The sequence below is a fragment of the Neovison vison genome, chromosome 6 (genome assembly GCF_020171115.1).
Source record: "Neovison vison isolate M4711 chromosome 6, ASM_NN_V1, whole genome shotgun sequence".
In the NCBI taxonomy this organism is placed as follows: domain Eukaryota; kingdom Metazoa; phylum Chordata; class Mammalia; order Carnivora; family Mustelidae; genus Neogale; species Neogale vison.
The window spans coordinates 163,903,814-163,919,986 of record NC_058096.1 but is presented as its reverse complement, the minus strand read 5'-3'; the positions used below and the strand labels follow the sequence as shown (position 1 = coordinate 163,919,986).

Here is a 16,173-nt window from a genome sequence, read left to right as displayed (position 1 = left end):
AAACTGCACTCCTTGGTAGGTGAACTTGGTCTTGCCTGGATTTCTTGTTGATCTTCTGGGGGAGGGGCCTGTTGTAGTGATTCTCAAGTGTCTTTGCCCCAGGCGGAATTGCACCGCCCTTACCAGGGGCCGGGCTGAGTGATCTGCTCAGCTTTGCTTTCAGGAGCTTTTGTTCCCTGAGCGCCTTCCGTAGAGTTCCGGAGGACGGGAATACAAATGGCGGCCTCCTGGTCTCCGGCCAGGAGGAGCCGAGAGCCCGGGGCCTCGTTCCCTTGTGCGCCCTCAGCGAACAGCTCCTAGTAACTCGCGTCTGCCTAACCTCCGGCCACGCTCCGAGCTCACCGAGCTTGCCACCGGTTCAAGGCAACTCCGAGCTGCGAGCTTACTGTCGGCTCTGTCTCTGCAGCCAGCTTTCCCGCTCCAATATCCGCAAGCTCTGCGACACTCAGACACCCCCGATTCTTCTGTGACCCCGCGGGACCTGAGGTCACGCCGACCCCGTGTGGGCTTCGCCCTGGTTTAGCCTCTGGAGGATGTCCCTCAGCAGAACAGACTTTTAAAAGTCCTGATTTTGTGCTCCGTTGCTCCGCCGCTTGCCGGGAGCCGGCCCCTCCCCCCGGGGTCTATCTTCCCGTCGCTTTGGATTCACTTCTCCGCCAGTCCTACCTTTCAGAAAGTGGTTGTTTTTCTGTTTCTAGAATTGCTGTTCTTCTTCTCTTCGATCTGCCGATGGATTTGCAGGTGTTTGCAATCTTTAGATAAGCTCTCTAGCTGATCTCCTGCTAGCTGAGGTAGTCTCAGCCTGCTACTTCTCCGCCATCTTGACTCCTCAATCCCTAATTTTTTAAAAAGCCTTTAAAGAGGAAAGAGGGAAAATTTTAAAAATTAGAATAAGAAATGTATAAAATTAAAAAGTTTAATTAACTTTTCAAGACTAAGGAATCATGGGGAGAAAGTCATGAATTCCATGTTTTGCTTTCCCCTCCTCTGGAATTCCGCAGCTCTCCTTGATCAGTGAGCTTGGTCTTGGCTGGATGTTCTAGCTTATCTGTGGGCAAGTCCTGTTGTAGTGATTCTCAAATGTCTTTGCCTCAGGTGGAATTGCACCACCCTTGCCAGGGGGCAGGCTAAGTAATCTGCTGGAGTTTGTTCTTGGGAGCTTTTGTTTCCTGAATGCTTTCCATGGAGCTCTGGGGGACAGGAATGAAAATGGTGGCCTCCCAATCTCTGGCTCAGGGAGCTGAAAGCTCGGGTTTGCACTCCTCAGTGCACCCTCAGATAAAAACAGTCAATCCCTCCTGTCTCTCTGGTCTCCAGCCGAGCTCCATGCTCACCTGGCCTGTGACCAAGCATTTCTATGTTTTGTGCTCAGCCCCGTTTGGAGTCCTCAAACCTAGCAGATTCCTGCCATGCTGCTCTTCCAGTGGAGGAATCTAGGTCTCCCTGGATCTGCCACTTGTGGGTCCCTGCTCAAAGAGCAGTGGTCTGACTGTGCCGCAGATCACAGTTTAAGGTAACCCCAAGCTGAAAGCGCACTCCTCGGCTCTGTGTCTGTAGTTGGCTTCCCTGCTCTGATCCCTGCAAGCTCTGCTATATTCAGACACCTCTAGTCTTTCTGTGACCCCATGGGACCTGAGACCACACTGTCCCCGTGAGGGCTCCACCCCTGCTTAGCCTCTAAAGCAATGTCCCTTAGTGGAGCAAACTTCTAAAAGTTTGGATTTCATGCTCCATTGCTCCACCACTTGCCAGGAGCTGGCCTTTCCCCCAGCGGTCTATCTTCCAATCAGATTCACTTCTCCACACATCCTACCTTTCTGTCCCTAGAATTGTTGCTCTTTTTCTCTTCAATCTCCTGTTCGGTTTGTAGGTATTCAGAATGGTTTGATAACTATCTAGCTGAACTCCTGTGACCTGATATCATCTCTGTCTGCTACTCCTCTGCCATCGTTACCCAACTTTCTGTATTTTAAGCATTAGAAGTATTGTGCTGTACATATAATTCGGTAACTTACACTTTCAAGAGTGACTTAATAAATGGAAATCACTGAGAATAGCACATAGTAAGCACTCAGTAAATATCAGCTCCAATCATCATTATCATTATTACATTATTCTTTGTTCACATGTGCAAATTTTTCCTGGGCAAATGCTAGATCATAAAGTATATGGATAAATTGTAACCAGATCCCCTCCCCCCAAATTCCTGTACCAATTTTACCATGTCTACATTTAAGAGAACCATTTTCATATATATTTGTCAGTTAGTATTTTATGTTATCAACCTTTTAAATTTTAATTTTACCTAGTTCTATGGATAATGTCTCCCATCCATGCATTGATTCATTCATTGGATGAGCACAAATGTGTGCTAAGCACCTGCTGAGGGACTCCAGTAGAAACTGAGATGGCACTGACCTTTTAGTAGAGGAATATCAATGTCAGTTATGAAGAAATAAGATACCTACTATTAAATTGGGAATTTACTTTAAGTTTTCCTGATTATTCAGGAAGTTGGTCACATTTCTGTGTGTTTTGTGTGTTTCTTAGCCATTTGTATTTCCTTTTCTGTGTACATTTTTCTGTTGAGTTCTTCAAAGTTGCCATTGATTCATAATATGGACTTCATTATTTTGATCATTAATGCTTTGTTAGTTGTAAATGCTGGAGATATTTTCTCTAGCTCTCTCTTCATCTTTGAATTTCTGGTATCACATAGAACTCATAATTGGATTTATATACAGTTATCTCTTTTAATTTATAGATTTTATATGTTTTATCTTCAGAGGGAGTCCCTCTCTAGTCCAAAATCTGAAACATAATTATTCTATATTTTCTTCTATTTCACACTTGAGGTTTTATGTTTAGTGGTGTGTCTATGTGTATGTGTCTATATGGTATAAAATAGGAATATAATTTTCCCCCAGATAGATACCCACTTTCTCTTTCCTTGTTTATTCAGTATCTACCCATTCCATACTGATTTGAAATGCCACCTTTATCATTATTAAATTTTTATATATTAAATTTTCATATATTCATGATACTATTCCTGAATACCAGTCTCTCCTGCTGATCTGTTTGTCTGTTTCTCTGCCAATACCACCATGTTTTAATTACTATAGCCTTAAAACTATGTATTGATGATGAATGTGCCAAAACTCCCTCTTGATCTTTTTTCTCAAACTGTCTAGGCTATTTTTGCACATCTACTCATCTTTGTGAAACTTAAGATGAGTTGTCAAGTGCCATGAAAAAGCTTCCTGGGACTTTGGTTGGAACTATATAGGTTAACTTGGGAAACATTTGTCATCTGTGTAAATGGTACAGTTCTCTGTTTATTCAGCCTTCCTTAATAATACAACACGTTTCCATTAAGACATTTGAATTAGGGCACCTGGGTGGCTCAGTTGGTTAAGCAACTGCCTTCAGCTCAGGTCATGATCCTGGAGTCCTGGGATTGAGTCCCATGTTGGGCTACCTGCTCAGTATGGAGCCTGCTTCTCTCTCTGACCTCCCCCCCCCATGCTCTTTCTCTCTCCCATTCTCATGCCCTCTCTCAAATAAATAAGTATTTTTTTAAAAAATGAATAACTTATTTAAAAAAAAAGACATTTGAGTTACAGTTAACCCTTGGACAACACAGGTTTGAACTGTGCATGTCTGCTTCTATGCAGATATGTTTCAATAAATACAGTACCGTAAATGTATAATTCCTTATGATTTTCTTTTCTCTAGCTTACTTTATTATAGGAATACAATATGTAGTACATATAACATACAGAATATGTGTTACTTGACTTTACTTTATAGGTAAGGCTTCTGGTCAACAGTAGGCTATTAGTAAAGTTTTGGGGGAAGTCTCAAGTTACACACAGGTTTTCATCTGCATAGGATTGAAGAGTCAACTATCTTGAGAACAGGTGCCAGGATTGATACTCAGACCAAGGGAACCTCATGGTACTAACCTGAGTGAGCAGCAGAGGTGTGTCCCCACTGAGATGAAATGGGAACCACAGCTTGGATGGGGGAGAATGTAGAGAAAGGGGGCACCAGCATGCCAAGCAAGTGCCAAGGAAGGAAGGAAGGGAGAGAGATGGAAAGTGTGCATAGAGGCTTCCAAGGTATAGCTGTGGATCATGGAGTGTTTCCATATTGCAGGGGAGATTGGTTGTCTGTGTAGCTGGAGACAACAGAGCACTTCTGCCTAGAGCTGTGAGAGGAGCCCCAAGCAAGGGAATGGTTGCCCTTGGACAAAGCCTGAGTAGAAGATGATTTCTTGAAGCAAGTGACATTGAACTAGTTGCAGAACAGGAAAACTAGTTTTCCAAAGAATTGGATTAAAGAAAGGTGTTAGTCTTTGTTTTTCCCAGGTTGGAGGGGCCATTGGCAGATTTTGGGGTAAGGGAAGAGAGGTGGAGGTGAATGGCATAATGACCTCTCATGGTCAGAGAGGAGGCAGAGTAAAAGGAGTGATGGTGGTCAGAGGCATGTTTCCTCACATTTCTGATTTTTGCCCTGACAGGTGCAGGCTACTGTCGTGGGTCTCCTGGCTGCTGTGGCTGCCCTGCTGCTGGGCGCTGTATCTAAGGAGGAGTTAGACTTTGCAAAGGTGGAGTTGCTGTGTGCCAGCAGCATCATCACTGCCTTCCTTGCCGCCTTTGCTCTAGGTCAGCTAATCCCCCCATCCCAGTGACTGCCCCCTCCTGGCTCTCTCCGCTCCCATTCCTAATTGCTCTGCTCTCACCTCTTTGTGTTTCAATTCCTTGAGATATGAAAAATGAAAGCACTAATGATGGAGCCTCACATACCTTCCAGGGGCTGGGGGACAGCCTGTTGGGTTACCGATGCACCTTGAAGATGGGCAGGGAGGATGCGTCCTCTTCCAGGCAGGGTGTGTGTGCCAGAGCAAGCTTCTGACTCCACTTCTCTTCCCTCTGTTTAAATAACTGGCCTTTGCTCAGTAGACACATTCATCTCTCCATCCAGCCATCCATCCATCCATCCATCCCCTCATCTCTTCATTCCTTCATCCCTTCATTCACTTACTCATTCAGTCGGTCTTTAAACATTTCTTGAGCACAGCTTACATTTGGACTTGTGGTGGGCTCTTCAATCATGGTGGGGAGCAAGGCTCAGGTTTTAACTTCAATTAATCTCTGAAGAGAGGTCTTTTCAGATGGCCTTTGCTCAGGTTCTGCCCTCCCGCCTTCTCCCCAGCTGCCACCACGCTCCTCTGCACCATGCACCTGTTTTCCTTATAGAGCACTTGTGAAAATCTGTAATTAGCCACTTTCTTCATTCATTTTCTGTCTCACCTCCTAGCTAAAATGTCATCTCCTTAGAGAGGGACCCCGCTTCTCCAATTCTATTCCTATCACCACACTGCCTGCCACACACCAGGTGCTTCCTACGTGCCTGTAGAAGGCAGGAAGACATGAGCACTGCTAGATATACCCTGTCTTCAGGGAGCTCATGCATGTCAGTAGCAGCTGTTACTGTGGAATGTCACCTGTTCACTCATGATTTGTTACTCACTGGGCATCTGTTGTGCTCTGGGCACTGTTGCCGTGCTGGGATGCCCTGGTGAGTTACTGTGCTGTTTTGTGATGTTGGTGTTCTGGTGCAGAGTGAGACACCCATCCATGAGCAGGTAGAATTTCAGCAAAGTGACAGGTGTCTCTTTTGTGAGCCCTCTCTGATCAGCTCTCTAGGCCTGCCCCCTGTTTGTAATCATGCTTTCTTTTCATGTCCTGTTTATTTACTTCACATGCTGCTTCACTTGTTTGTGCATTGTCCAGTCCTCCGCCTGACAAGCATTTACTGTGTGAGTACAGAGCCTGATGGTTATTTTCATTACCTAAAATAGGCATATTACCAGCTCCTAAATGTTTGCTGAATGAATGGGCTTTATTCTGGCTCTCTTCTGGACTGCATGTCTGAGTATCTCTTGCAAACCATTTGCAAGTATAGAAGGAATAAGTGAAAACTATGAATTGGATTTGCATTTACACTTCTGTCCCCCATCTGACTGCTCAGAAAACCCCTTTGGTCTCAGCATTCTGTAAGATGACCTGGAAGGCTATTTGTTGGTTTTCCTTCCTTCCTGTGCTAGTGCATATAATCAGGAGGGAGGGTAAGAGTGCAGAAACCCAGGAGCAGATTCACAAACTGTGCTTCCCTGGGTAGGATGTGTGCTCCTGTCCAGGTACCTGTTCCAGTCTGGCCAAGGGAAGAGCAGAATGAGTATGTCACACCCTCTGGAGAGTTAGAGCCCTGGAGATCCTTGACATGAAGTCTCCTCTGAAAACAACACAATCAGATGATCCAGAAGGCCAGTTCTGTTCTGTGAGGCCATATAGAGAATGCCATTCCTAGCTCCCCATTTTATAGATAAGGAAACAGACTCAGAGAGGGTGTGGAGCTCAGCAGCATGGATATAGCTGGGTTGTCCAGAGAGGTGTAGAAGTTCAGAAACATTGCTGGTGGCTCATCATATGACTCGGCTGTAGAGCCAGGGGGTAATGGTGGTAGATTTTAGTAAGTGCTCTCAAACCGGTGGTGTCTTGTGTGGTCCCTGGGGGATTGCTGCCATACCGCCAGCTATGCAGACTCAGCTTCACTTAGAAGTGACCTTCAAAGGAGAGAAAGTAGGTGTGACCTGGTCATGAAATGGCACAAACTATGGCCAGTTATGGCTATGCTAGTATGGCATGGAGGTGATAAGAATAATTTTATTTAGAGTTACAGAATACTGGGTGTAATGTTAAAACACCAATAGCCAAGATATAAAGTGTCTTCTTAAAGACCCACATGCAAGGCTGTTGGATTAAGTCCTAGGCAGTGGCTGAAGACTAGAAGATGACCTATGACCGTCGCCTCAGAATATGGGGTCAGGATGGAGAGGAGGCCTGGGGGAGGTCACCAGTGCAGCACCTGAAACTCCACCCCCAGCCCCACTGGCAGAGGCCACCTGCTGCCTGCACCCAGTGGTGGCCCTGCTGGGCTCCTGAGACGGGCCTGTTCCCCAGAGATGTGGCCCCACTGACAGTACTATAGTGCAGTCTGTACCTGCTTCCCTTTCTCTCCCTCCCCTTCTCCCACCCTGGGTGACCCTAACTGCATCCTGTGGCTCTCCTGGCACCCCCATCTCCCCAACTCCCCCTCCCAGGCTTTGCCACTAACAAACCCCTCACGTGACCAGTTGCACTAAAGCACCTGTTTCCCCAGGGACTGCAATGGACACAAGAGGATGTGCTCTGCCCCTGGGGCTCCATCGTTCAGAGTGGTTTTGGAATCATCTTCCCTGAAGTGAGGGGCTGTGGGCTTCATGTCTGTAGCTCCAGGTGGTTTGGGAGCCCAGGAATCATCTCCATGTTTTCTCCCTATGGATTTGAGTGTATCAGCAAAGCTTTCAGACTGCTCCTTGATATCACACTTGCATGTCACAGGTTCTACCCCCCACCCTAAATCTGTAGCCTTCTCAGGCTCCAGCACAGCAGTGAAACTGAGTGTCAGGGCAGCCTGGCTTCAGGCTAGGTCTGTGTGAATAGAACTGAGTTACTGAGCAGCCTCCCTGCAACCTTCTCATCCTGTGCTTTGAGTGTCCTCTGTCTCCTCTCCACAGGAATGCTGATGGTCTGTATAGTGATTGGTGCTCGGAAACTCGGGCTCAACCCAGACAACATTGCCACGCCTATTGCTGCCAGCCTAGGAGATCTCATCACATTGTCCATTCTGGCTTTTGTCAGCAGCTTCTTCTATAAACACAAAGGTAAGGGGTGCCCCAGGGAGGAGGGGCCCACAAGCAAGGCTGGGTCTGACATTCACACCCAGCTTGCACCATTCAGATCAGGCACCCTTCACACAGAAGGGAACCCATGGGGTCTGTCATGGGGTGAGAAATCCTACTTTTCCAGAGGCAAAGCCTGAGGTCATTCAGCAACTTTGTGGTGTTCTCCAGCAGGTACCTGAAGCTCTCCCAACTACTCAGGTCAATAGATACATTGTCAGTCTCCCCCTTAGGACAGGGGTGCACAAGGAGACCAGGGAGGGCTGGAGGCTAACACAGCTCCATGGAAAGGCAGTTCACAACGGACACATTCAGACCACCTGGGAAGCAACTCCCAAAGAGGAATGCCATAACTGTGGGCAGTGAAGTAGACACAGCATAGGCTCTCTCTATTGGTGTGAGGCAGGAGAAGCCCCAGGCTCCTCAGAGGGTGGCCCAGTATCCTGGCCAACCGCCAGGGGAGGCATTTACATATCCTGTATTACAGGCCTTCATGGCCAGAGGACCTCCCTCCACCAGGGGTCTCCCCAGGTCTTCTCTGGGAGCAGCAAGGTTTCTTCATGTCCTGGGCCATGTTGATGGGCAGCATCCCCCTTGCCAGATGGTTCTCACCTTCCAGCTTTCCACAGCTGGCCACTCCCCTCCAAGCCTTACAGTTGTTACTTTCCCCCTCAGCTGACCACCCACAATTGTTTGGATCTATAAGTGTGGATTCTGAGCATGGTCACTACCCTGAGTGCTGGGGGGCAGAGGGGCATCAGTGAGTGGAGCAGATGGTGAAGAGGACAGTGGGGAGCAGTGAGGTATGTAGTGTCACTCAGTTGGAGGAAAGCATAGCTGCAGTGAAGCCCCAGCTTAGCATTGCCCTGTGGGAACATGAACCCAAACCCATGAGAGATCATTCAGCCTCTTCATGCCAGCATCTTAAGCATACTGACCAGGTACCTGCCATGTACAGTGTTCAGGCACTGGGAACCGTTCCCTATCAGCTCTGGGCCTGGGTCCTTGCCACCCTGGGATATGCTTGCCACTGATATTTAATGGTTGGGAGATTTTCAAGGTTCCTTATTATAAGTGGCAATCAAGATCTAATAATAAGATGACCTAATTTTCTTTTAAACAAAACTGAATTTAAAACAAGATTTGTGGGGGAGGAGTCAAGATGGCGGAGAAGTAGCAGGCTGAGACTACTTCAGCTAGCAGGAGATCAGCTAGAGAGCTTATCTAAAGATTGCAAACACCTGCAAATCCATCGGCAGATTGAAGAGAAGAAGAACAGCAATTCTAGAAACAGAAAAACAACCACTTTCTGAAAGGTAGGACTGGTGGAGAAGTGAATCCAAATCGATGGGAAGATAGACCCCGGGGGGGGGGGGGGCGGCTCCCGGCAAGTGGCGGAGCAATGGAGCACAAAATCAGGACTCTTAAAAGTCTGTTCCGCTGAGGGACATCGCTCCAGAGGCTAAACCGGGGCGAAGCCCACGCGGGGTCAGCGTGGCCTCAGGTCCCGCAGGGTCACAGAAGGATCGGGGGTGTCTGAGTGTTGCAGAGCTTGCGGGAATTGGAACGGGAAAGCCGGCTACAGAGACAGAGCCAACAATAATCTCACAGCTCGGTGTTGCCTTGACCCGGTCGCAGGCTCGGTGAGCTCAGAGCACGGCTGGAGGTTAGGCAGATGGGAGTTACTAGGAGCTGTTCGCTGGAGGCGCACTGGGGAGCGGGGCCCCGGATCTTGGCTCCTCCTGGCCGGAGACCAGGAGGCCGCCATTTGTATTCCCGTCCTCCGGAACTCTACGGAAAGCACTCAGGGAACAAAAGCTCCTGAAAGCAAAGCCGAGCAGATCACTCACCCGGCCCCTGGTAAGGGCGGTGTAATTCCGCCTGGGGCAAAGACACTTGAGAATCACTACAACAGGCCCCTCCCCCAGAAGATCAACAAGAAATCCAGGCAAGACCAAGTTCACCTACCAAGGAGTGCAGTTTCAATACCAAGGAGAGAGCAGCAGAATTCCAGAGGAGGAGAAAACAAATCACGGAACTCATGGCTTTCTCCCTGTGATTTTTTAGTCTTGCAGTTAATTTAATTTTTTTCTTTTAATTTTTTTTCTCTTCTGCTAAAATTTTTTTTAACTTTTACCCTTTTCTTTTTTAACATTTTTAAACTAGTTTATCTAATATATATATTTTTTCTTTTTTATACTTTTCTTTGTTCGTTTTCTTTTTTAATTCTTTTTTTTCTTTTTTTCTTTCTTTATTTTTGAACCTCTTTTTATCCCCAAATCAGAAGAGACCGAATCTCTTCAATCTCTTTTTTTAATTCTTGATTGAATTTTTAATTCAATCTCTTTTTTAATTCTTTTTTTTCTTTCTTTCTTTTTGAACCTCTTTTTATCCCCAAATCAGAAGAGATCCCAATCAGAAGAGATTGGGAGATCCCAATCAGAGGAGATCCCAATCAGAGGAGATCCCTCACCCAATCGTGAGGGGGGAGAAATCCCCCCTCACGATTTGGAATCGCTTCTGATTTGGTTAAAGCATATTTTCCTGGGATTGTTTCCACCCTTTTAGTATTTTACTTGCTCCTTCATATACTCTTAGCTGGACAAAATGACAAGGCGGAAAAATTCACAACAAAAAAAAGAACAAGAGGCAGTACCGAAGGCTAGAGACCTAATCAATACAGACACTGGTAATATTTCAGATCTAGAGTTCAAAATGACAATTCTCAAGGTTCTAGCCAGGCTTGAAAAAGGCATGGAAGATAGTAGAGAAACCCTCTCCCGAGATATAAAAGCCCATTCTGGAGAAATAAAAGAACTAAAATCTAACCAAGTTGAAATCAAAAAAGCTATTAATGAGGTGCAATCAAAAATGGAGGCTCTCACTGCTCGGATATATGAGGCAGAAGAAAGAATTAGCGATATAGAAGACCAAATGACAGAGAATAAAGAAGCTGAGCAAAAGAGAGACAAATAGCTACTGGACTGTGAGGGGAGAATTCGAGAGATAAGTGACACCATAAGACGAAACAACATTAGAGTAATTGGGATTCCAGAAGAAGAAGAAAGAGAGAGGGGAGCAGAAGGTATACTGGAGAGAATTACTGGGGAGAATTTCCCCAATATGGCAAAGGGAACGAGCATCAAAATTCAGGAGGTTCAGAGAACGCCCCTCAAAATCAATAAGAATAGGCCCACACCCCGTCACCTAATAGTAAAATTTACAAGCTTTAGTGACAAAGAGAAAATCCTGAAAGCAGCCCGGGAAAAGGAGTCTGTAACATACAATGGTAAAAGTATTAGATTGGCAGCTGACTTATCCACAGAGACCTGGCAGGCCAGAAAGAGCTGGCATGATCTTTTCAGAGCACTAAACAAGAAGAACATGCAGCCAAGAATACTATATCCAGCTAGGCTATCATTGAAAATAGAAGGAGAGATTAAAAGCTTCCAGGACAAACAAAAACTGAAAGAATTTGCAAACACCAAACCAGCTCTACAGGAAATACTGAAAGGGGTCCTCTAAGCAAAGAGAGAGCCTACAAGTGGTAGATCAGAAAGGAACAGAGACAATATACAGTAACAGTCACCTTACAGGCAATACAATGGCACTAAAATCATATCTCTCAATAGTTACCCTGAATGTTAATGGGCTAAATGCCCCAATCAAAAGACACAGGGTATCAGAATGGATAAAAAAACAAAACCCATCAATATGTTGCCTCCAACAAACTCATTTAAGCCCGAAGACACCTCCAGATTTAAAGTGAGGGGGTGAAAAAGAATTTACCATGCTAATGGACATCAGAAAAAAGCAGGAGTGGCAATCCTTATATCAGATCAATTAGATTTTAAGCCAAAGACTATAATAAGAGATGAGGAAGGACACTATATCATACTCAAAGGGTCTGTCCAACAACAAGATCTAACAATTTTAAATATCTATGCCCCCAACGTGGGAGCAGCCAACTATATAAGCCAATTAATAACAAAATCAAAGAAACACTTCAACAATAATACAATAATAGTAGGGGACTTTAACACTCCCCTCACTGAAATGGACAGATGATCCAAGCAAAAGATCAACAGGGAAATAAAGGCCTTAAATGATACACTGGATGAGATGGACATCACAGATATATTCAGAACATTTCATCCCAAAGCAACAGAATACATATTCTTCTCTAGTGCACATGGAACATTCTCCATAATAGTTCACATCCTCGGTCCTAAATCAGGACTCAACCGGTATCAAAAGATTGGGATCATTCCCTGCATATTTTCAGACCACAATGTTCTGAAGCTAGAACTCGACCACAAGAGGAAGTTTGAAAAGAACCCAAATACATGGAGACTAAACAGCATCCTTCTAAAGAATGAATGGGTCAACCGGGAAATTAAAGAAGAATTGAAAAAAATCATGGAAACAAATGATAATGAAAATACAACGGTTCAAAATCTGTGGGACACAACAAAGGCAGTCCTGAGAGGAAAATATATAGCGGTACAAGCTTTTCTCAAGAAACAAGAAAGGTCTCAGGTACACAACCTAACCCTACACCTAAAGGAGCTGGAGAAAGAGCAAGAAAGAAACCCTAAGCTCAGCAGGAAAAGAGAAATCATAAAGATCAGAGCAGATATCAATGAAATAGAAACCAAAAAAACAATAGAACAAATCAATGAAACTAGGAGCTGGTTCTTTGAAAGAATTAATAAAATTGATAAACCCCTGGCCAGACTTATAAAAAGAAAAGAGAAGGGACCCAAATAAATAAAATCATGAATGAAAGAGGAAAGATCATAATTAATAGCAAAGAAATACAAAACTATTATAAGAACATACTATGAGCAACTCTATACCAACAAATCTGACAATCTGGAAGAAATGGATGTATGCCTAGAAACATATAAACTACCACAATTGAACCAGGAAGAAATAGAAAGCCTGAACAGACCCATAACCAGTAAGGAGATTGAAACAGTCATTAAAAATCTCCAAACAAACAAAAGCCCAGGGCCAGACGGCTTCCCGGGGGAATTCTACCAAACACTGAAAGAAGAACTAATTCCTATTCTCCTGAAAGTGTTCCACAAAATAGAAATGGAAGGAAAACTTCCAAACTCATTTTATGAGGCCAGCATCACCTTGATCCCAAAACCAGACAAGGATCCCATCAAAAAAGAGAACTACAGACCAATATCCTTGATGAACACAGTTGCGAAAATTCTCACCAAAATACTAGCCAATAGGATTCAACCGTACATTAAAAGGATTATTCACCACGACCAAGTGGGATTTATCCCAGGGCTACAAGGTTGGTTCAACATCCGCAAATCAGTCAATGTGATACAACACATCAATAAAAGAAAGAACAAGAACCATATGATACTCTCAATAGATGCTGAAAAAGCATTTGACAAAGTACAGCATCCCTTACTGATCAAAACTCTTCAAAGTGTAGGGATAGAGGGCACATACCTCAATAACATCAAAGCCATTTATGAAAATCCCACCACAAATATCATTCTCAATGGAGAAAAACTGAAAGCTTTTCCACTAAGGTTAGGAACACGGCAGGGATGTCCATTATCACCACTGCTATTCAACATAGTACTAGAAGTCCTAGCCTCAGCAATCAGACAACAAAAGGAAATTAAAGGCATCCAATACGGCAAAGAAGAAGTCAAATTATCTCTCTTCACAGATGATATGATACTCTATCTGGAAAACCCAAAAGAATCCACTCCAAAACTGCTAGAACTTGTACAGGAATTCAGTAAAGTGTCAGGATATAAGATCAATGCACAGAAATCAGTTGCATTTCTCTACACCAACAACAAGACAGAAGAAAGAGAAATTAAAGAGTCAATCCCATTTACAATTGCACCCCAAACCATAAGATACCTAGGAATAAACCTAACCAAAGAGGCTAAGAATCTATACTCAGAAAACTATAAAGTACTCATGAAAGAAATTGAGGAAGACACAAAGAAATGGAAAAATGTTCCATGCTTCTGGATTGGAAGAATAAATATTGTGAAAATGTCTATGCTACCAAAACAATCTACACATTTAATGCAATTCCTATCAAAGTACCATCCATCTTTTTCAAAGAAATGGAACAAATAATCCTAAAATTTATATGGAACCAGAAAAGACTTTGAATAGCCAAGGGGATATTGAAAAACAAAGCCAAAGTTGGTGGCATCACAATTCCAGACTTCAAGCTCTATTACAAAGCTGTCATCATCAAGACAGCATGATACTGGCACAAAAACAGACACATAGATCAATGGAACAGAATAGAGAGCCCAGAAATAGACCCTCAACTCTATGGTCAAGTAATCTTTGACAAAGCAGGAAAGAATGTCCAATGGAAAAAAGACAGCCTCTTTAATAAATGGTGTTGGGAAAATTGGACAGCCACGTGCAGAAAAATGAAATTGGACCATTTCCTTACACCACACACAAAAATAGACTCAAAATGGATGACGGACATCAATGTGAGAAAGGAATCCATCAAAATCCTTAAGGAGAACACAGGCAGCAACCTCTTCGACCTCAGCCGCAGCAACATCTTCCTAGGAACATCGCCAAAGGCAAGGGAAGCAAAGGCAAAAATGAACTATTGGGATTTCATCAAGATCAAAAGCTTTTGCACAGCAAAGGAAACAGTTAACAAAACCAAAAGACAACTGACAGAATGGGAGAAGATATTTGCAAGCGACATATCAGATAAAGGACTAGTGTCCAAAATCTATAAAGAACTTAACAAACTCAACACCCAAAGAACAAATAATCCAATTAAGAAATGGGCAGAGGACATGAACAGATATTTCTGCAAAGAAGACATCCAGATGGCCAACAGACACATGAAAAAGTGCTCCATATCACTCGGCATCAGGGAAATACAAATCAAAACCACAATGAGATATCACCTCATACCAGTCAGAATGGCTAAAATCAACAAGTCAGGAAATGACAGATGCTGGCGAGGATGCGGAGAAAGGGGAACCCTCCTACACTGTTGGTGGGAATGCAAGCTGGTGCAACCACTCTGGAAAACAGCATGGAGGTTCCTCAAAATGTTGAAAATAGAACTTCCCTATGACCCAGCAATTGCACTACTGGGCATTTACCCTAAAGATACAAACGTAGTTATCCAAAGGGGCACGTGCACCCAAATGTTTATAGCAGCAATGTCCACAATAGCCAAACTATGGAAAGAACCTAGATGTCCATCAACAGATGAATGGATAAAGAAGAGGTGGTATATATACACAATGGAATACTATGCAGCCATCAAAAGAAACGAAATCTTGCCATTTGCGACAACATGGATGGATCTAGAACGTATCATGCTTAAGCGAAATAAGTCAAGCGGAGAAAGACAACTATCATATGATCTCCCTGATATGAGGAAGTGGTGATGCAACATGGGGGCTTAAGTGGGTAGGAGAAGAATCCATGAAACAAGATGGGATAGGGAGGGAGACAAACCATAAGTGACTCTTAATCTCACGAAACAAACTGTGGGTTGCTGGGGGAGGGGGTTGGGAGAAGGGGGTAGGGTTATGGACATTGGGGAGGGTATGTGCTTTTGGGTAAATTGGAAGGGGAAGTGAACCATGAGATACTATGGACTCTGAAAAACAATCTGAGGGGTTTGAAGTGGCGGGGGTGGGTGGGAGGTTGGGGTACCAGGTGGTGGGTATTATAGAGGGCACGGCTTGCATGGAGCACTGGGTGTGGTGAAAAAATAATGAATACTGTTTTACTGAAAATAAATAAATTGGAAAAAGAAAAAAAAACAAGATTTGTGTATGGGTTGATTAATTGAGTTTTAATTATAAAACAAATGCAAGTCACAGGTATCCCTAGACCCTTCCTCTCCACCCTGCTGTACCCCTACTGAAATAGTGCATGTTTCAACACATTACCTGCTAAGCTGTTGAATAGTGTTAGGCTGTACATCTCTTGAATTAGACTGTGAAGATACCTTGGGTGTGCCTGGTGGGGGGGGTTTCACTGGGCCTGCGATATATCAGACAAATCTTCACTGATAAGGAGTGAGCTGTTGACAGTGTCACCTGTCAGTGTAGTTGGGAAGACAAGCCATATGCAGAGGGATGTATTCATCATGGTGTTGGGAAAATATGAGGTGAACCTCTGCCAGGTTCCAAGTCATTCTAGAAAAATTGGAATGCAAAAGTATCCTGCAAGTAATGTTCCTGTGGACTGCTGCCTCCCAGAGCCTTTGAGATTTGACTGTTATAGAGAAAGCTTGTGTCTTATTCTGTGTGCATTTGGAAGGTGACATTCAGACTATAAGTAGAAAGAGCGTGTGTGCACTCCTGGGTATTTACCCCAAAGATACAGAT

At 44.2% G+C, this 16,173-nt stretch overlaps 1 protein-coding gene across 4 annotated transcripts in view; it reads left to right on the top strand.

The window, feature by feature from the left end:
- SLC41A3 (solute carrier family 41 member 3) overlaps window positions 1-16,173 on the top strand; it is a 150,623-nt gene that overhangs the window by 113,819 nt on the left and 20,631 nt on the right. For all 4 annotated transcript variants that reach the window (XM_044252857.1, XM_044252856.1, XM_044252854.1 and 1 more), the window contains 2 exons: window positions 4,526-4,670; window positions 7,628-7,774. In XM_044252857.1, coding sequence (XP_044108792.1) covers window positions 4,526-4,670; window positions 7,628-7,774 — 292 coding nt within the window. The remainder of the gene's footprint in view (window positions 1-4,525; window positions 4,671-7,627; window positions 7,775-16,173) is intronic.